This window comes from Pongo pygmaeus, chromosome 23 (genome assembly GCF_028885625.2).
Source record: "Pongo pygmaeus isolate AG05252 chromosome 23, NHGRI_mPonPyg2-v2.0_pri, whole genome shotgun sequence".
In the NCBI taxonomy this organism is placed as follows: Eukaryota; Metazoa; Chordata; class Mammalia; order Primates; family Hominidae; genus Pongo; species Pongo pygmaeus.
This window is the reverse complement of record NC_085931.1, coordinates 42,589,237-42,611,392: the sequence shown is the minus strand read 5'-3', so window position 1 is coordinate 42,611,392 and position 22,156 is coordinate 42,589,237. Positions and strand designations below refer to the sequence as shown.

Sequence of the window (22,156 nt, the reverse complement as noted above, 5' to 3'; positions counted from 1 at the left end):
CACATGCCTATAATCCCAGCTACTTGGGAAGGCTGAGGCAGGAGATTCGCTTGAGCCTGGGAGGTGGAGGTTGTGGTGAGCCGAGATCACACCATTGCACTCCAGCCTAGGCAACAAGAGCAAAACTCCATCTCAAAAAAAAAAAAATCTCCAAACTTATATTTTCTTCTGATCGATTTTGCTCCTCCATTTCTTATCAGCAAATGGAAGCCTAACAGTGGTCTCAGGAGCCTCCCTGTAAAATATGAATAAGAATTCCCAACACTTAAGATTTCTATACAGGGCCAGGCGCGGTGGCTCATGCCTATAATCCCAGCACTTGGGGAGACCGAGGCGGGTGGATCACAAGGTCAGGAGTTTGAGACCAGCCTGACCAACATGGAGAAACCCCATCTCTACTAAAACTACAAAATAAGCTGGGCATGGTGGCGCGCGCCAGTAATCCCAGCTACTCGGTAGGCTGAGGCAGGAGAATTGCTTGAACCTGGGAGGCGGAGGTTGCAGTGAGCCGAGATCGTGCCATTGCACTCCAGCCTGGGCAACAAGAATGAAACTCCGTCTCAAAAAAAGATTTCTATACAGTCTAACTGAGAAAAGAATGTGTACTACCTCCATTATAGTGCTTCACACAACACGAATAAAATAATCATTTGTTAGGGTCATGATTGATGTTCCACTTCTGCACCATAATCTTTATCTTAATATGTTGTATTTTTGTCTTATGGTTCTTTTGTTGATCTATTGTATGTCTTTTCAAGAGAAATTATAAAAATATTTCAGATATCCGAGATCGAGTAGTATTTATTACTCGAATGAAATAGGATTCATTATCAGTTGTATTCTCTCTTGCATTTATATGTCTGAAGAACCTTGTTTACATAAATAAGTAGTTGGGAGAGGAAAGAGTTTTAATATAGTAGAGTCATTCAATTATTTCCACTTCTTTCAAGTTATATGCCAAAAAATCATAGAGTGATCTAGCATTATATTTAATGAAAACAAAAGATTGAAAAGCACTCAGTCACAAAGGTTCTGTTGCCCAGGCATTAGTGGCAGTTACTGTCTCAGTGTCTGGAACAGACCGAGAAGAGTGCAGTAAATGTCAAATGCCAGATCCTCTTTCCCTTAGAGGTACCTTATTCATTCCAATATACTGAAAGGGGGTTGAGAAAAATAAAATGTTTAATAAATCTTTGCCTAAACCTAGGATGTCTTTTGATAAAAATGCTATGAATCAAATGTACTTTTGTCCAAAAAAAAAAAAACCCTTGAAGCTGTAGATTTTAGTACATTAACTTTATGGAAAAGCCTGGACATATAATTTAATTGGTGGAAGCAATTTATTATTTAAGCCCATCAAGCAAATCATTCTTCCTGACTTTTCTGTTTTCCAATTCAAGTAAATATGTTAATTTATCCTTTCAAGAAAATGATGTAAAACACTGAGAAATAAATTATGGAGTACAAATTGTGAGGTATATTTCTAAAAGTCTTAAAGTCATCATTTATCCATTTTAATAATGCAGGTTGACTATCTCTTCTCCAAATTCTTGGGACCAAAAATGTTTCAGACTTCAGATTTTTTCAGATTTTGGAATATTTGCATTATACTTACCAGCATCCCTCATCTGAAAATCCCAAATGCTCCAATGAGCATTCCCTTTGAACATAACCTTTGAGCATCATGTTGGAACTCAGAAAGTTTCAGATGTTGGAGCATTTCAGATTTTGGATTTTCAGTTATGGATGTTCTTAATAACCCAATAGTGCCAACCTGTGCATTACTAAAACAACATGAGGCCAGGAGCAGTGGCTCACACCTGTAATCCGAGCACTTTGGGAGGCTGAGGTGGGTGGATCGTTTGAGGTCAGAAGTTTGAGACCAGCCTGGCCAATGTGGTGAAACCCTGTCTCTACTAAAAATACAAAAATTAGCCAGGCGGTAGTGGCACACGCCTGTAATCCCAGCTACTTGGGAGGCTGAGGCAGGAGAGTCGCTTGAACCCAGGAGGCGGAGGTTACAGTGAGCCGAGGTCGCGGCACTGCACTCCATCCTGGGCTGGATCTCAAAAAAAGAAAATATTATTTCTCAGTTCTAAATTTATAATAAAGCATTGTAAGTTTTGAAGTGAGGAGTATGGTAGAAAGCATGATACTGCTTTAGTAAATGTGTATGCATACATGAATTAAACTCTGGTATTAGACTTTTTTTTTTTTTTTAGACAGTCTCGCTCTGTCGCCCAGGCTAGAGTGCAGTGGCACGATCTCAGCTCACTGCAAGCTCCGCCTCCCGAGTTCACGCCATTCTCCTCCCTCAGCCTCCCGAGTAGCTGGGACTACAGGCGCCTGCAAGCACGCCCGGCTAATTTTTTGTATTTTTTCAGTAGAGTTGGGGTTTCACCATGTTAGCCAGGATGGTCTTGATCTCCTGACCTTGTGATCCGCCCACCTCGGCCTCCCAAAGTGCTGGGATTACAGGCATGAGCCACTGTGCCCGGCCACTTTAGTATTAGACTTTTAAGAATGATTCAGAATTATTATAAAAATAAGAACTAAATCTATTAATTTATATGTCTCAATGATTGCTTGCTTTTTTTTTTTTTTTTTTTTTTTGAGATGTAGTTTTGCTCTTGTTGCCCAGGCTGGAGTGAGCCACCAAGCCCAGCCTGCTTTCATATTTAATATAAGAGAAAAGTATATTGGACAAGCCAATTGGCAGGGCAGTTTATCACGTATTTTTTGATATTGTTAATGGGGATAGAAGTTACAACATCTGGCCGGGCGTGGTAGCTCATGCCTGTAATCCCAGCACTTTGGGAGGCCAAGGCGGGTATATCAGCTGAGGTCAGGAGTTCAAGACCAGCCTGGCCAACATGGTGAAACCCTGTCTCTACTAAAAATACAAAAATTAGCTAGGCATGGTGGCAGGCACCTGTCATCCCAGCTACTCATGAGGCTGAGGCAGGAGAATCTCTTGAACCCGGGAGATGGAGGTTGCAGTGAGCCATGATTTAGCCACTCCGTCTCAAAAAAAAAAAAAAGAAATTACAACATCTTGTAGGATCAGATCAGAAGAGACTGACTACTTGAATTAAATATTTCATTATATGAATTGATAAAAGTTCATGCCTTAACCAAAGGAAATTAAATTTTTTCTGTGGGTTTTGTACACTTCAAGTATTCGATAGTCCCAGTAAACATCTTGATATATATATAGTTTGTTTGTTTGTTTTGCGACAAGGTCTCGCTCTGTCGCCCAGGCTGGAGTGTAGAGGCATGATCATGGCTCACTGCAGCTTCAACTTCCTGGGCTCAGGTGATCCTCCTATCTCAGCCTTGTGAGTAGCTGGGACTACAGGCATGTGCTACCATGCCCAGTTAATTTTTGTATTTCTAGTAGAGACGGGATTTTGCCATGTTCCCCAGGCTGGTCTTGAACTCCCAGGCTCAAGTGATCTGGCCACCTCCACCTCCCAAAGTGCTGAAATTACTGGTGTCAGCCATCGTGCCGATCCCATGTATATGTTGAGTGGAACTTTTCTAAGTGATGACATATTGTTAATGAAAAATGAGAATAGCTGGAAAAAATATTGTATATAATTAAATACACGAACAAGCTATTTTTAGTGTTTGAAGCTCTCTTTCCTAAGTAAGGTATTTTTCTTAAGTAGACATTATTTGATGATAATCGAGGTGAATGAGGCAAAGTCACTCTGACAGCTCCTTTCCATGAGATACCTGAAATCAGTTGTCTTAACACTGGCCCAAATACCCAATTTCTTTTTTTTTGAGACAGAATATCACTGTGCTGCCCAGGCTGGAGTGCAGTGGTGCAGTTTTGGCTCACTGCAACCTCCACCTCCCGGGTTCCAGCGATTCTCGTGGCTCAGCCTCCCGAGTAGCTGGGATTACAGGCACCTGCCACCATGCCTGGCTAATTTTTTTTTTTTTCTTTTTTTTTTTTTTTTTTTTTTTTGAGAAGGAGTTTCGCCCTCGTTGTCCAGTCTGAAGTGCAATGGCATGATCTCGGCTCACGGCAACCTCTGCCTTCCAGGTACAAGCAATTCTCCTGCCTCAGCCCCCTGAGTAGCTGGTATTACAGGCACACACCACCACACCCAGCTAATTTTTGTATTTTTAGTAGAGACGGGGTTTCACTATGTTGGCCAAGCTGGTCTCAAACTCCTGACCTCATGTGATCTGCCTGCCTTGGCCTCCCAAAGTGCTGGGATTACAGGCATGAGCCACCGCGCTCAGCCCCTAATACCCAATCTCTAAAGGCACTCTTCTCTCTTAACTGAATAATGTGTAGTAAAGGAAAAGAAAAGCCTAAGACAAGTTTATGGTGATTTCATTAATCACTGGAAAGGGCTTAGCAAAAAGAGTGGTTTGATTGATGTATCAAAGAAGAATTCAGGATGGATAGGAGCTGTTCTGAGAGAATTTGTGGGAACAGAGAGACCTACAAGAGCAATTCAGGACACTTCTCAGGTGTGTCACTTTTAGAAATTAGAGATTGAGCTGGGTATGGTAGTTCACGCCTATAATCCCAACACTTTGGGAGGCCAAGGTGGGAGGATCACTTGAACCCGGGAGGTTAAGAGTAGCCTGGGCAACATGGTGAGACCACATTTCTACAAAAATTAATAATAAGGCCAGGCGCATTGGCTCATGCCTGTAATCCCAGCACTTTGGGAGGCCGAGGTGGGTGGATAATGAGGTCAGAAGTTCGAGACCAGTGTGGCTAACATGGTGAAACCCCATCTCTATTAAAAATACAAAATTAGCTGGGTATGGTGGCATATGCCTGTAATCCCAGCTACTGGGGAGGCTGAGGCCAGAGAATCGCTTGAACCGAAAAGGTGGTGGTTGCAGTGAGCCGAGATCGCACCACTGCTCTCCAGCCTGGGCAATAGAGCAAGACTCCATCTAAAAAAAAAAAAAAAAAATTAATAATAATAAAGAAAAAATAGAAATTAAAGATTGAGTGGTCGATTCTCCTACAGCCAGGTTCTCATGTACTCTGTGGAAAGTTTTTAGGTACACTAAAGACCACTGGTCTAACGTATTTAGTAGCAACCTAATGTAGCTCTTAGTATTTTTACCTTAGTATTATGTATTGGTTCAAGTCGAATCAGCAGACAGAAATCACACAGTATTTTAGACAGGGGAAGTTTATTATAAAGCGTTAAACTATGACAGGGAGTAACCTTAAATGTAAAGAGAATCCTGAAGGGTACACTTGGGTTAAGGGAGAGTACCCTAGGAAGGGCAAACTTGGAAGGGGCACCACCTCCCTCAAGGTTGGAGTTGAGACTTGGTTGGAGAAGGTGAGGTTGCAGCCCATTGGATGGGTGGGTTGCAGAGACCAGAGCTGGGCAAGCAGGAAATAACAACCGCCTTCTCAAGCATAGACAAGATAAGGCTGCCGCAGAGGGAGGTAGGGCACTGCTGTGATGCAAGGCCTGGAGCATGTGGTTTTTGCTTCAGGAGAGCGACAGGAAATGACCATCAGGAAGTCAGGTTACCACTGAGGGCATAAGGCCTGGAGTGCCCTATCTGTGTTGGGAAGCCTGCAGCAAAGTGGTCGCCAAGCTAAGGCTGCAAGGTCACTGAGGGACTACATGTTCTGGCTGCACCACTAGGGCAGAGAAGCCTCAAGACATCCCAACATACATTAATCACCGATGGTCCATGCTGCAGGAGCAAGAAAAAAAACTCACCAAACCGGAAAGAGAAGCTCCCTTCCACCTGCATTGTTCCTCCAACACCTTGTGAGAAAGTTTAGCATCATACTCACTGCAAAAGAGAAATGCTTAAAGGGCCTAGGATTCCGTTATCACAGAGCAGGTACTGCAGGGCAGATTTTAAGCTGAAAAGCAATAATTTCATCATTGGCATATAGTAAACAGTAAAATTTTGATACATTATTCGCTTCACAAAGAGCTGTTCTTTTTTTTTGGATATATTATTTGCTTGACAAATAACTATAGATTTTTTTTTTTTTTTTTTTTTTTTTGACGGACTCTCGCTCTGTCACCCAGGCTGGAGTGCCGTGCCGCGATCTGGGCTCACTGTAACGTCAGCCTCCTGGGTTCAAGGGATTCTCCTGCCTCAGCCTCCCCAGTAGCTGGGACTGCAGGAGTGTGCCACCACACCCAGCTAATTTTTGTATTTTTAGTAGAGATGGGGTTTCACCATTTTGGCCAGGATGATTTTAATCTCTTGACCTCATGATCCGCCCATCTTGGCCTCCCAAAGTGCTGGGATTATAAGCGTGAGCTACTGCACCTGGCCTAATTTTGTATTCTTTTTCTTTTTTTTTTTTCTGTTTTTGTTTTTGTTTTTGTTGAGACGGAGTCTTGCTCTGTCGCCCAGGCTGGAGTGCAGTGGCGCCATCTCAGCTCACGGCAAGCTCCGCCTCCCGGGTTCATGCCATTCTCCTGCCTCAGCCTCCCGAGTAGCTGGGACTACAGGCGCCCGCCACCACGCCCGGCTAATTTTGTTTTTTGTATTTTTAGTAGAGACGTGGTTTCACTACGTTAGCCAGGATGGTCTCGATCTCCTGACCTCATGATCCACCCGCCTCAGCCTCCCAAAGTGCTGGAATTACAGGCGTGAGACATCATAATTTTGTATTCTTAATAGAGACAGGGTTTCACCATGTTGGTCAGGCTGGTCTTGAACTCCTGACCTGAAGTGATCCACCTGGCCCAAAAAATGTTTAAAAGTTGCTGCTGGCTGGGCGTGGTAGCTCAGACCTGTAATCCCAGCACTTTGGGAGGCTGAGATGGGTGGATCACTTGAGGTCAGGAGTTTGAAACCAGCTGGCCAGGCGCGGTGGCTCATGCCTGTTCCCCAGGCTGGATGCAGTGGCACAATCTTGGCTCATCGCAACCTCTGCCTACCAAGTTCAAGCGATTCTCCTCCCTCAGCCTTCCAGAGTAGCTGGGATTATAGGTGTGCACTACAACATTGGCTAATTTTTGTATTTTTAGTAGAAACAGGGTTTCACCATGTTGGCCAGGCTGGTCTCAAACTCCTGGACTCAAATGATTTGCCCACCTTGGCCTTTCAACTCAACATTTTATATGTTAAAGAAATACAAGTGGGTTGAAAATATGAATAATGAAGCAAGATATACTTAAAAATAACCAACTACATTTAAAGTAGAACTGTACAGAATTTCTAAAAATGTAAAATTGAGTAATCAAAATAAAACTTTAATAAATGGGTTAACAGCAGGTTAAATAGAGCTAAATAGTGTTAATGAACAGGAGCACACCAGAACAAAATTTTCACAATGAAGTACAGAAACAAAAAATATGATCAAGGGAGAGAATTGAATGAGGATGTGGAGCAACAGCCACTCTCATTCACTGCTGGTGGGAATGCAAAAAGGTATACAGCCTCTTTGGAAGACAGTTTGGCAATTCCTGTACAAAGCTAAACCTACATACCATACCATACAGAAGCTGCACTCCTTGGTATTTACCCAAATGAGTTGAAAACATTTCACACAAAATATGTACATAAATGTCCATAGCAGCTTTATTCAGAATTTCTAAAACTTGGAAGCAACCAAGATGTCCATCAGTAGCTGAATGAATAAACTGTCTGGACAATGGAATATTACTCAGTACTAAAAAGGAATTAGCTATCAATGATATAAATGATATGGAGGAATCTTAAATGCTTACTACTGAGTGAATGAAGCCAATCTGAATAAACTACATACTGTATGAGTTCAGCTCTATGACATTCTGGAAAAGGCAAAACCATGGAGACAGACGTCACCAAGGGTTGAGGGGAAGGAAAGGATGACTAGGTGGAGCACAGAGGGTATGTAGGGCAGTGAAAACTGTTATGTGTGTTACTGTAATGGGGGATACATGGCATTATGTGTTTGTCAAAACTCATAGAAGACAACAACAAGGGTGAGCTCTGACATAAACTGGACTTTTGGGTGATAATAATGTATCAGTGTAGGTTCATTGTACAACAGTTACACACCCTGGAAGGCCGTCCATGTGTGAGGTTAGGGGCTATATGGGAACTCTCTACTTTCTGCTCAGTCTTTCTGTGAACATAAAACTACTGTAAAAAATAAAGTATAAAAAAAAGAAAAGATGACTAGGCGCGGTGGCTCACGCCTGTAATCCCAGCACTCTGGGAAGCCAAGGTGGGAGGAGTGCTTGAGCCCAGGAGTCCGAGGCCAGCCCGGGCAGCATAATGAGACCCTGTCTCTACAAAAATTAAAATGAACCAGGCGTGGTGGCACACTCCTGTAGTCTCAGCTATTTAGGACACTGAGGTGGAAGGATCACTGAGTCTAGGATTTCAAGGCTGCAGTGAACTGTCATCAAACCACTGATCTCCAGTTTGGGCAAGAGAGTGAGACTGTCTCCCCCCGCCCAACTCTCTCCCACAAAAAAAACAAGATAATGTATAACCCACAGAATTGGAGAAAATATTTGCAAATCACACATCTAATAAGGGTCTGGTATCCACAAGCTATAAAGAACTCTTATAGTTCAACAACCAAAAGACAATAACCCATATTTTTTAAATGGACAAAGTGTTTCAATAGACATTTCTCCAAAGAAGATAGACAAATGGCCCACAAGCATTTGAAGAGATGCTGTTGACATCATGAGTCATCAGGGAACTGCAAATCAAAACCACAGTGAAATACCACTTCCCACCCACTAGGATGTAAAGAAACAATAAAACAGAAAATAAGTGTAGTAAGGGTGTGGAGAAACTCAAACCCTTATACACATCTCATGGGAATGTAAAATGGTATAGCCACTGTGAAAAAAAAAATTGGCAGTTCCTGAAAAAATTAGAGTTACCATATGACCCAACAATTCTTCTAGGTATATACCCAAAAGAATTGAAAACATGCCAGGCACGGTGGACTACACCTGTAATCCCAGCACTTTGGGAGGCTGAGGCGGGCAGATCATCTGAGGTCAGGAGTTCGAGACCAGCCTGGCCAATATGGTGAAACCCCGTCTCCACTAAAAATACAAAAATTAGCCAGGAGTGGTGGTGTGTGCCTGTAATCCCAACTACTCGAGAGGCTGAGGCAGGAGAATTGCCTTAACGCAGGAGGTGGAGGTTGCAGTGAGCTAAGATTGTGCCACTGCACTCCAGCCTGGGTGATAGAGCAAGACTCTGTCTCAAAAAAAAAAAAAAAGGAATTGAAAACATACATTCACCAAAAAACCTGTGCATGAATATTCACAACAGCATTATTCATAGTAGCTAAAAAGTGGAAACCAAATGTTCGTCAGTTGATAAATGGATAAAGAAAAGATGGTATATCCATAGATGGAGTATTATTCAGCCAGGAAAAGGAACGAAGTACTGATACATGCTACAACAGGGGTTAACTATGAAAACAGCACATTCTGTATGATTTATTTTATATGAAATGTCTAGAATCCTTAGAGACAGAAAGTAGTTTAGTGGTTACCAGTGCTGGGTGGTAGGGGAGAGTCCAGGTGACTGCTAAAAGTAGGTTTCTGTTTGGAGTTATGAAAGTGTTTTAAGGCTGGTTGTGGTGGTTCATTCCTATAATCCCAGCACGTTGGCAGGTAGAGGCAGGAGGATCACTTGAGCCCAGCAGTCTGATACCAGCCTGGGCAACATAGTGAGACCACATCTCTACAAAAGATCAGGTCAGGCATCGTGGCTCAACCCTGTAATCCCAGCACTTTGGGAGGCTGAGACTGGAGGATCGCTTGAGCCGAGGAGTTCAAAGCTAGCCTGTACAACATAGACCCTATCTCTACCAAAAATAGTTTTTAAAAATTAGCCCAACATGCCTGTAATCCCAGCACTATGGGAGGCCGAGGTGGGCAGATTACCTGAGGTCATGAGTTCAAGACCAGTCTGGCCAACATGGTGAAACCCTGTCTCTACTAAAAATATTTTAAAAATTAGCTGGGCGTGGTGGTAGGCGCCTGTAATCCCAGCTACTTGGGAGGCTGAGGCAGGAGAATCACTTGAACCCAGAATGCAGATGTTGCAGTGAGCCTAGATCACACCACTGCACTCCAGCCTGGGTGACAGAGTGAGACTTGGTCTCAAAAAAAAAAAAGAAATAGAAAAGAAAAAAAAAATTAGCTGGAGGCCGGGCGTGGTGGCTCACACCTGTAATCCCAGCACTTTGGGAGGCCAAGGCAGGCAGATCACAAGATCAGGAGTTTGAGACCAGACTGACCAATATAATGAAACCCCGTCTCTACTAAAAATACAAAAATTAGCCGGGCATGGTGGTGCATGCCTGTAGTCCCAGCTACTCAGGAGGCTGAGGCAGAAGAATCACTTGAACCTGGAAGGCGGATGTTGCAGTGAGCCAAAATCATGCCACTGCACTCCTGCCTGGGCGACAGAGCAAGACTCCATCTCAAAGAAAAAAAAAAATTAGCAAGGCATAGTACTGTGCACCTGTAGTTCCAGCTACTTGGGAAGCTGAGACAGGAGGATTGCTTCAGCCAGGGAGGTTGAGGCTGCAGTCAGCTATCATTGTACCACTGCACTTTAACCTGGGCAAGAGAGCGAGATGCTGTCTTTAAAAAAATGAAAAAATAGGCTGGGCGCAGTGGCTCACACCTGTAATTCCAGCACTTTGGGAGGCCGAGATGGGTGGATCACCTGAGATCAGGAGTTCAAGACCAGCCTGGCCAACGTGGTGAAACCCCATGTGTACTAAAAAATCAAAGTTACAGCTGGGCGTGGTGGCTCATGCCTGTAATCCCAGCACTTTCAGAGGCCGAGGTGGGTGGATCACCTGAGGTCAGGAGTTCGAGACCATCTTGGCCAACGTGATAAAACCCCATCTCTACTACAAAGTCAAAGTTACAGCTGGGCATGGTGGCTCATGCCTGTAATCTCAGAACTTTGGGAGGCCGAGGTGGGTGAATCACCTGAGGTCAGGAGTTCGAGACCAGTCTGGCCAATGTGGTGAAACCCTATCTCTACTAAAAATACAAAAATTAGCTGGGCATGGTGACATGCACCCGTAGTCCCAGCTACTCAGGAGGCTGAGGCAGGAGAATCGCTTGAACCCGGGAGGCGGAGGTTGCAGTGAGCCGAGATTGCACAACTGCACTCCAGCCTGGCAACAGAGCAAGACTCCATCTCAAAAGAAAAAAAAAATCAAAAATTAGCCGGGTGTGGTGGCAGATGCCTGTAATTCCAGCTACTGAGGAGGCTGGGCAGGAGAATCGCTTGAACCCGGGTGGTGGAGGTTGCAGTGAGCTGAGATCACGCCACTGCACTCCAGTCTGGGCAAAAAGAGCGAAACTCTGTCTCAAAAAATAAGTAAATAAAATAAAAAAATAAGCTGGCTGTGGTGGCACACACCTGTGGTCCCAGCTACATGGGAGGCAGAGACAGGAGGATCTCTTGAGCCCAGCCCAGGAAGTTGAGGCTGCAGTGAGCCATGTTTGAGCCACTGCAATCCAGCCTGGGTGACAGCGCAAGACCCTGTCTCAAAAAAAAAGTGGTCTTGATTAGATAGTGGTGATCATGAATAACCTTGCGAATGTTTTAAAAATCACTGAATTGTACATTTTAAATGGATGAATTTTATGATATGTGAACCTGAGCTCCTTGGAGAGTGATTACAGGTCTAGGGCAGGAAATGAATAAGATGAATGCATCTTGTCATACCAGAAAGTAGCAAAGCTCTCACAGACTCCTAGAGTCATGTCAAAGGGATTCAGGAGCCAGTTTTTTGTTTATTTTTTAATTTTGTATAGAGACAGGGTCTTGCTTTGTTGCCCAGGCTGGTCTCGAACTCTTGGGCTCAACAATTCTCTTGCCTCAGTCTCCCAAGTAACTGGGACTACTGTTGGGAGCCCCCATGCCTGGCTCTCAAGAACCAGTTTGAAGAGATTCCCTCTGGCCACAGATGAGACCAGCTGAGCCTCAAAAGAATAATAAGTTCAATAGATTAAAACATATCAAATATAAACCCAATAGTTAATCATGATACTTAAAAAAATTTAAAACCATTGGCCATCTTTGGAAGATACTGGAGAACCAATTCATTGTTTTGGAAATTGGTAATGAAAGGAAAAAAGCAAGCATATGGCCTGCTTTTACTATTCAAGCTGTATCTCAGGGTTACTGTATAATTGATAGGTGTGAAGGGTTTTGTGCGTGTGTGTGTGTGTGTATGTATATATTTTTTAAGAGACAGGGTCTTTGTCACCTAGGCTGTACCCAGCCTCAAACTCCTAGGCAACAGAGCAAGACCCCATCTCTAAAAAAGAAAAAAACAAAAAAGAACAGAATATATAGTTTTCTAGTCAGTGGAAGGAGACAGAAAAAAAGAATAGTCAATTCACGAAAAGAAACATTGCAAAGCAGCACAAACAACAGCTGTAAAGTAGATATAAATCAATGAAAAATAATAGATATAAATCTAAATATATCATCCCCAGTAAATATGAATGGGCTCAGTTACATAAAGTTGAAGGTTGGTACCCTGGAAAAGAAAATCCAGTGCACATTTTTTGCATGAGACACATCTAAAACATTACAGACAGGTTGGAGCAAATGAAAAGGATAGCATTGGGAAATAAGTCTCTTCCATCTTAGGAGAACATGAGGCTGTGCACAGTAGCTCATGCCTAATTTTTTTTTTTTAATCTAGCCTGGCGTGGTGGCACACACCTGTAATCCCACCTACTCAGGAGGCTGAGGCTGGAGGATGGCTAGAGTTGAAGGCTGCAGTGAGCTATGATCATGTCACTGCCCTTCAGCCTGGGCAACAGAGCAAGACCTTCTCTAAAAAAAAAGAGAACATGAAGAATTTTTTTCTTTCTTTTTTTTCAGGTTAAAGAAGAAGGAGTTTAGTTTAGAAGAGATATATACCAACAAGAATTATAAATCTCCTCCTGCAAACAGGTAGGTACTTATAGCTGGGAAATAAAAGGGAAGAATTTGAAATGATTGATGTGAATCTCCAGCCCTTTCACTTTAGAAAGAGTTTATATTCAATTGTACCAATAGTGGGTCTTCTTTTTTTTGAGACAGAGTCTCTGTCGCCCAGGCTGGAGTGGAATGGCGCGATCTCGGCTCACTGCAAGCTCCGCCTCCTGGGTTCATGCCATTCTCCTGCCTCAGCCTCTCCGAGTAGCTGGGGCTACAGGTACCCGCCACCACACCCAGCTAATTTTTTGTATTTTTAGTAGAGACAGGGTTTCACTGTGGTCTCGAACTCCTGACCTCATGATCCGCCCGCCTCGGCCTCCCAAAGTGCTGGGATTACAAGTGTGAGCCACAGCACCCGGCCAATATTGGGTCTTATAAATAGCTAGAATTGGTATTTTCAATTCCAGCACTTGAATTAGGGTCAGTAATAGGATAGGAAATAAAGTATATTGGGTTACATAAAGAAAATGTAGCCGGGCGCAGTGGCTCATGCCTGTAATCCCAGCACTTTGGGAGGCCAAGGAGGGTGGATCACGAGGTCAGGAGTTCGAGACGAGCCTGACCAACATGGTGAAACCTGTCTCTACTAAAAATACAAAAAATTAGCCGGGCGTGGTGGCTGAGGCAGGAGAATTGCTTGAATCCGGGAGGAGGAGATGGCAGTGAGCCAAGATCACACCACTGCACTCCAGCCTGGGCAATAGAGCTAGACTCCGTCTCAAAAAAAAAAAAAAAAAAAAAGAAAAGAAAGAAAATGTAGTCTCAGCCAGGTGCAGTGGCTCACATCTGTAATCCAAGCACTTTGGGAGGCCGAGGCGGGCGAATCACCTGAGGTCAGGAGTTCAAGACCAGCCTGGCCAACACGGTGAAACCCTGTCTCTACTAAAAATACAAAATTACCCAGGCGTGGTGGCACACACCAGTAATTCCAGCTACTTGGGAGGCTGAGGCAGGAGAATCACTTGAAACCCGGGAGGCGGAGGTTGCAGTGAGCTGAGATCGCGCCATTGCACTCCAGCCTGGGCAACAAGAGCGAAACTCCATCTCAAAAATGAAAAAGAAAAAAGTATAAACAAGTATTTTGTGTTTGTATTTTTACCAAATATGCTGACTTCAGGACTGATAATCATTGATTTTTCAGATATGACTGTAAACCCAAATACAGGAAGAGTTTCACTTAGGTGTGAATTCAATTCAAGTCAGTGAACATTTATTAAATGCCCACTGTTTCTAGAATATAGAAGGAGAATTCTAGGATTTTATCCTAAGATTTTGTATGTCTGCTCTAACACATTTGTACAATTACTTATAATTAATTCCTTATAATGGAATATACTGTGTAGCCATTAAAAAAAACAAATCAGAGCCAGGCACAGTGGCACATGCCTGTAATCTCACCATTTTGGGAGGCCAAGGAGGGAGGATCACTGGAATTAGCCAGACATGTTGGTTCATGCTTGTAGTCCCAGCTACGTGGGAGGCTCAGGTAGGAGGATAGCTTGAGCCCAGGATGTCGAGGCTGTAGTGAGCTGTGATTGTGATTGTGCCACTGCACTCCAGCCTGAGTGACAGAGTGAGACCCTGTCTCAAAAAAAAATTTTTTTTTTAAAGATGAGTCAGGGCTGGGTGCAGTGGCTCATGCCTGTAATCCCAGCACTGGGAAGCCGAGGCGGGCAGATCACGAGGTCAGGAGATCGAGACCATCCTGGCTAACAGAGTGAAACCCTGTCTCTACTAAAAATACAAAAAAAAAAAAAATTAGCCAAGCGTGGTGGCGGACACCTGTAGTCTCAGCTACTTGGGAGGCTGAGGCAGGAGAATGGTGTCAACCCGGGAGACGGAGCTTGCAGTGAGCTGAGATCACGCCACTGCACTCCAGCCTGGGCGACAGAATAAGACTCCGTCTTAAAAAAAAAAAAAAATTAACGGGGCATAGTGACACATACCTTTAGTCCCTGCTACTTGGGAGGCTGAGGCAGGAGAATCACTTGAACCCAGGAGACAAAGGTTGCAGTGAGCCAAGATCATGCCATTGCACTCCAGTCTGGGCAACAAGAGTGAAATTCTGTCTCACAAAAAAAAAAAAAAAAAAGAGTTGGCGCAAGTAGATTTCAGTCCCTGTTGACTAGAAGGGTTGTTGACCCAGCGTCAACATCCTAACCCTGTTGACGGGATGGGCCATGTGAGTCAGTCTGTTGGTGATTGTTTCGTGCTTCATCCTTAGGTGTTTAGAGACCATCTTTGAGGAACCCAAGGAACGAAATGGTACACTAATCTCAATCAGCCAACAGAAGAGGAAGCGAGTTCTAGAATTTCAGGATTTTACAGTCCCGCGAAAGAGGAGAGCTCGAGGTAAAGTCAAGGTGGCAGGCAGCTTTACCAGAGCCCAGAAGGCAGCTGTGCAGAGTCGAGAGCTGGATGCTCTTTTGATACAGAAACTAATGGAACTGGAGACCTTCTTTGCCAAGGAAGAGGAGCAGGAACAATCATCAGGCTGTTGAGAAGCGATTCAGTTTGAGGGTCTCAATTTTAGGGTTTTTTTTTTGTTTGTTTGTTTGTTTTGGACCTCCTTGGAAGAGGTTGCCTAATTTTGCCCTACCGCCAAACCACTCAAAAATGCACAGTCCATGAATTTTTACCTATTTCAAGGTGCAACCTTTTTAGAAACTGGTGAAGGAGGGTCCTCTACTTTTACTGCTGAGTATAGAACCTCAGGAATGCTCCCTTTCTCCTGGAAATGGACCTGAACGACATCCAGCCGCCTCCTCAGTCTCTGCCATCCACAGGAGGAAGCAGCAGCCTATCTTCAGTAACACTAAGATTCCAAGGACTCACAGGATTTGCACGTCCATATGAAAGTTCCGCTTTGTTTACGGTGGTGCTAGACCAAGATTATTAGAAATGTGGCCTAGGGAGGGGGACCTGGCGTCCTGTCCTGCGTGGTCTCACTGGCTCATTTCAGTAGTTGAGGAAAGATGAGCTGTTGTGTTTTATCTTTTGTCTGCCCAGGACCTATTGATGTGAGTGTATGTGAGAGTGTTTGTGTGTGTGTGGCTTTTTCCCATCGTTTTCTCCCCTCTGTGACTGTGAGTCACTAGTGCCAGAGGAGCCCCGTCCAGGCCCCATTCGAAGTAAGTTGCACTTTTTAATGTTGTGGTGTGGATTATTTTCATTTGTTTTATTTTCTTTTTTGTTGTTGTTTTTGTACTATTATTGCTGCATGTGTGGAGCCTTTAAATGTGATTTTAAAACATTTTTTTAAGGAGAAAATACATGTCTTAAGAATACATGATAGGCATTTGACCCAGTTGATTGCTGCATGGAAGAGACATTTTTCCTATTCATGTGTTTCAGGCAATCCCTTCCCCATCTCCAGCTTCTAGTGTAACTCATTAGAGGGAGCACTTTTTTTCATCTGGGTTCTCATTCTTGCCCACCAAATACATGTATTTATTTTAGTGATTTAAGTAAGAGCAGGTTTCTCTCCCAATCATTGAAAAACAACTGTGGTTGGGTGTAGTCTTGATGGTTTTTATCTGAAATGGTGTTAGGTCACAAAATTGAGTACAACAGCTTGGGCAGTGATACAGGCTGACCCACAGTATTTGTGGCTTTCCAGGCAGCCCGCTTCAAGAGTGGGGAGAGAGTCGGGGTCATGCTTCAGACCCAGAGATGTGTTCCTGCAGTGGGATCTCAAAAATCCCCAGCCAGCCTTCTTTGAGGGCCACCTCATTGTACTCTGGGCTCCTATGTCACATCTACCGGAACTGTCAAATGCCGGAGTTAGCTGAGTTTCTGGGTTTGTGCCTGCAGGAGTCTGTGGGCAGAGGGATGCTGTGGGTCAGCAGCCTCGAGGTCTTGTTCCTTTTCCACTGAAGTCCTGTGTGCCCATATCCTGCTCCCCTTCCCCTCCTTCTCTAGGGGTTTCTCTTTCTTTCTCTCTCAAAACAAGAGTTTAGAGAATTAACATTCCATGGCTAGTGAGTGGGATGCAAAAGTCATCGTCAGGACACCAGCATCACCTCTTCATATCCTCCTGGGAGCCACTGGCATGGAGCAGCCGCCGATGGGAACCGTCAGAGTTCTAGGGACATTTCCAAGTCAGTCTATTAGAGAAGAGTGAGTGGCACGTCCTGGAATGTTGGCCAACTCTCCTAGGTTTCTTTTGCTTCCCCATTTGCTAGTGGATGGGGAGATGGGGTGGGGGTGGGGGGTCTCTATGTGCCTTGCTTTTGCAGGTTGACAGTCTATGCCACACTGGAGCAGAAAAACTGACATGAGCCAGAGGGAAAAGTGTGCCACGGCTATCTTCTAGGCCACTGCCTCAGACATAGCATTGAGACAAGTGAAATACACACCTGGTCATCCACGGAGGCTTCCAAGGCCATGGCCAGATACAGTTAGAAGAGAGCCAGGCTTCCGTACCAGCTCTGAATGATGCTAACCAGATTCTGTCATTCTACATCCACTTTGCCCAGACTGTATAGACACGACCTATGTTTCACCTCAATACCTCTCCCTTCCTGGGACAGGGTTCTTAGACACTAAATGCTTCTCTCTGACTTTTTTGCTTAAGGGAGTGGGATGAGTAGTACATTTTGCCCTTGTCCAGGCATGTTTAAGGAGCTCCTACTGGACAGGTTGCAGACTAGCAGTGAGTCAACAGAGCCCTGTTTGCCAGCTCCGTTGCCAGTGTAGATGCAGTGATGTGGCGGCTATGTTTCCCAGAGACAACAGTGGGCACAGCTGTAGCGTCACCAACATGGCAGAGATAGTTTCAACTGTGCCTGTTACAGGTGTGGCACTCAAAGGGCCAGGAGCAGCAGTTTGGAACATGGGTAACTGGGAGCAGCAGACTGGAAGAAACAGAGCTGGGCTCCTTCTCTGTCCTGACAATGTAAGAGAGGAGTTGTTCTGAGGCCAGCCCTGCCCGTCGTTGAAATTCTTGACCTACCCTCTGGCTAGGTCCCTTCCCCTGCTCCAAAGTTTAGAAGGGGGCCCCACTGCAAACTTGAAATTACTTACCTGAAGGTGATGTATATACCTAGGCTCCAGCTGCGCTCAGCCACACCTGTCTTAACATTCAGTTTCGGCACTGAGCCAGCTGCAGTGTTGTCAGGGGTCCCCGGGGCCGCGGTCCCTAACCACGATGGGACACGGTAATCGGCTGCTGGCACACCACCTGCCCAGAGCTACAGGAGGTCTGGTTCTGGGGTGGAGTTGGTACAGTTTCTGAGTTATGGGAACTTCCCTCCCCAAGTGGTGGGAAGTTACGGTTAACTACAGCTTACTCAACTATCACTTCCGGAGGTTTAGTGTTTTTAATATGGGAAAGAGGAGAAATCTCAGGTCTAATCAGGGTTCTGCCCATCAGCTTTTCAGTGAAACTTTCAACTGTGTGTGTGTTTTTTTTTTTCCAATCTTTCAGTTTCTAGCTGTGTTTGCCTCCTCCCTCCGCGTTCCCTCCTCCTCTTTTTTTGCTTTTGGTCTCCTTTCCAGCTTCATGTCTCCATGAGTTCAGCTGTACCTCATCTCCTGTTAAAGCAGATCATGTCCACTTTTTCTTACTGACCTTACTCTAAGCTACAGTAGCTGAGGGAGGTACGGTGAAAAGACACGTAGCGTTTGCCTTATTCGGAGCCTGAGGAGCCCAGAAACTCATGCTGTGAATTCCAAAACTCAGCGCTCCTCAAGAGCTGTGAAAATCATGATACTTTGTCACAATTTTGCCTGAAAGGGTCTTTGGCACGGGCTCCAGAGCCAACCTGAGGTCCATTCCAGATCCCACTATCTGGGCGTGAGACCTCCCCCGTGGCTTCTTCCTTGCCCACTGAGCCAAGAGCAACAGGGAGCGTACAGGACAGGAGCAGCAGATCCAAGGCCGCAGTGCAGCCAATGAATGCACGGCCGTCGCTCCGTCTCCAGGCTGGAATTCCGTCTCATAATCAATGCCATGTACATTAAGATCTGCGAAAGACCAACTTTTAGGCAGTGATACTTTTCTCCCATTCCCTGGGGTGGGGGGAGTATGCAGTTGGTGCTTTCTGTAATTCCCTTGTTCTGTTTTGTTTCTGTAAGCTTTTCCCCTGGTGTCATGGAAAGGACTTCTTAAATAACCACATTGTGGGTGGCTGTATCCAAAGTTTAAATAATTGGCCAGAAGTGCAGAGTATCCTTTCCTGGATTCATGTCAGGAAAGGGCTCCTTGCCACAACTGAACTTATTACATAAAAACCTGGCTAGGGAGATTTAATTTTACTAAAATTACAGTTTAATGTTACCGTCTAGCCACAAATCAAGCAGCAAAAGCTATTTTGATGATGAAGGGGGGTCCCCGTTGAGCTGGCCATCTAGTGCAGTGTGCTCTCAGATTCTATGCTTATTGATATGTGTGTCTTCACAAGCCCCTCTCTGGTGCTGAATTGGATTTGAATTCTTGGTGAGAGGCCTCAGCATCTCCTTGGGCTGGTCTGGGCCAGTAAAAATAGCTGCCTGACATGTTTATATATTATCATGGTCAGTAGTTCAATGAAATTTGTACATTTTTGGTAACATTGGTATACATGATGCCCCTGCAGTTCCTTTTCTGTTTGGTAGTTTGTGACTCTAAAATTTCCACTGTTATGTGTGTTAATTTATGAAAATAAATTTTTTTGAAAACCTTTCAAATAACTCTCAAGGCCGTTACTTTGTTCTTGTGGCTTGGTAATAAGTTAAAATAGACATTCCAAAGTTATATGTCACAGCAAGCATCATTCCTTCCAAAGTGGTCACCATTTTGTGAGGAGTATCCTGTTGTAACTGTGGGACCAGCTCAAACTGATTAACCATTGCTTAAGTTGTTACAGGTGAGACACAGCCAAAATTGCCTGAGCGTGCACAATGGAAAAAAGCTTTAACCTCTTATTTGTTACCACCATGAGCCTGGCAGGCCGACTGCATTGACATCACCTAGGACTAGATAGGAATGCCATAAAAGCTTGACCCACTCCCAGATCAGGGAGACATTTGAGCATTGCTTCCTGTCTCCGTGCCAATTGACTTTTTTTGTTTTTTGGGTGGAGTTTCACTGTCGCCAGGCTGGAGTGCAGTGGCGTACAATCTCAGCTTATTGCAACATCCACTTCCTGGTTTCAAGCAATTGTCATGCTTCAGGCTCCCAAGTACTGGGATTACAGGCACCCACCAACAAGTCCAGCTAATTTTTGTATTTTTTTTTAGAAGAGGGTTTCACTATGTTGGTTGGGCTGGTCTTGAACTCCTGACCTCAGGTGATCCCCTCCACCTCGACCTCCTAAAGTGCCAGGATTGCAGGCGTGAGCCACTGAGCCCAGCCTCATTTACTTTTTTTGAGACAGAGTTTTGCTCTTGTTGCCCAGGATGGAGTGCAATGGCACGATCTCAGCTCACCGCAACCTCCGCCTCCCAGGTTCAAGCGATTCCCCTGCCTTAGCCTCCAGAGTAGCTGGGATTACAGGCATGGGCCACCACGCCTGGCTAATTTTATATTTTTAGTAGAGAGAAGGTTTCTCCATGTTGGTCAGGCTGGTCTTGAACTCCCAACCTTAGCTGATCTGCCCGCCTCGACCTGCCAAAGTGCGGGGATAGCAGGCGTGAGCCCCCGTGCCCAGTCCCTCGTTTACTTTTTAAAAGATCTCACAACTTAACACTTGTCCTTCCCAGTTGTTCATGAGGTTACGCTATGAATCTTCTGCTTCTCATTTAGCCAATGGAAACAGGTAAAAGAATGACTGAAAACACCTCTGTAACACCACACTGATATATTCCAGAAAGAAGCATGATTCCTGGGGACATTCTTCCTCTCTCCAGAGCAAAAGCAGTGCCCAGTTTCCCTTCTTGGCCTCCGAACTGCAACAAGGAATTCTATCCACGTAGTCTTCTATTTAGGGAACTTAACTGCGTGACAGCTGTGCTTCTTGTTAGGTTTCATGGTTATTTGGAGAAAGGTACTCTCCTATACCCTTTCTTGAGAAAAGAGTTGCTAATTAAGAGTTAAGGCAGTATAATCTCTTTAACCTCTCATTACAGAATCTTGTGTTGGTAGAGCCTCGTGAGGACTGATCAAAACTGATTTAAGGCTGAGTGCTGTAACTCATGCCTGTAATCCCAACCCTTTGGGAGGCCGAGGCAGGTGGATCACTTGAGGTCAGAAGTTGAAGACCAACCTAGCCAACATGGTGAAACCCCATCTCTACTAAAAATACAAAAATTAGCCAGGCATGGTGGTGCGCACGCCTGTGATCCCAGCTACTCGGGAAGCTGAGGCTGGAGAGTCACATGAACCTGGCAGGCAGAGGTTGCAGTGAGCCAAGATCATGCCACTGCGCTCCAGCCTGGGTGACAGAGCAAGACCCTGTCTCAAAAAAAAAAAAAAAAAAAAAAAAAAAATTCCTCTCTGTGGTGTCCTGTCCTCTTCCAGCAATGGAAAACACATTTCTATTTATTTTCCCTTTTTTTTTTTTTGGAAACAGTCTCACTCTCGTCCAGCCTGAGTGCAGTAGCACAATCACATCTTAGCTCACTGTAGCCTCGAACTTCCTGGCTCAAGAGATCCTCCTACCTCAGCTTCCCAAGTAGCTGGGACTACACTCATATGCCACCAAGCCCAGCTAATTATTTTTTGGAAGAGACAGGGTCTCACTATGTTGCCCAGGCTGGTCTCAAGTGATCTCCTGCCTTGGCCTTCCAAAGTACTGGGATTACAGGCATGAGCCACCGCGCTTGACCTCCCCCACCCCCATTCCACCTTTGAGACTGTCATGCTCTGTCACCCAGGCTGGAGAGCAGTGGCATGATCACCGCTCATTGCAACCTCGGAACCCCTGGGCTCAAGCCATCCTCCTGCCTCAGCCTCCTGAGTAGCTGAGACCACAGTGCCATGACACCAGGCTTTTTATTTTTTACAGAAGCAAGGTCTTGTTACATTGCCCAGGCTGGTTTCTAATTCCAACCTTCAAGTAGTTCTCTCACTTTGGCCTCCCAAAGTGCTGGGATTACAGGTGTGAGCCACTGAACCTGGACAAAATCACAATTTTGCGGTTCATTCTGGGATTTCTCTTTTTTATTTTATTATTTTTTTGAGACAGAGTCTCACTCTGTCCCTCTGGCTGAAGTGTGGTGGCGCGATCTCGGCTCACTGCAACCTCTGCCTCCCAGGTTCAAGTGATTCTCCCTTAGCCTC

At 44.8% G+C, this 22,156-nt stretch overlaps 1 protein-coding gene across 6 annotated transcripts in view; it reads left to right on the top strand.

Annotated features, from left to right (window-relative positions):
* The window catches only part of PRR14L (proline rich 14 like), a 68,619-nt gene extending 48,996 nt beyond the window's left edge, over nt 1-19,623 (top strand). For all 6 annotated transcript variants that reach the window (XM_054470434.2, XM_054470433.2, XM_054470432.2 and 3 more), the window contains 2 exons: nt 12,856-12,927; nt 15,179-19,623. In XM_054470434.2, the coding sequence (XP_054326409.1) occupies nt 12,856-12,927; nt 15,179-15,455 (349 nt within the window). In that variant the 3' untranslated portion in view covers nt 15,456-19,623. The remainder of the gene's footprint in view (nt 1-12,855; nt 12,928-15,178) is intronic.
* Nucleotides 19,624-22,156: the final 2,533 nt, after the last annotated feature.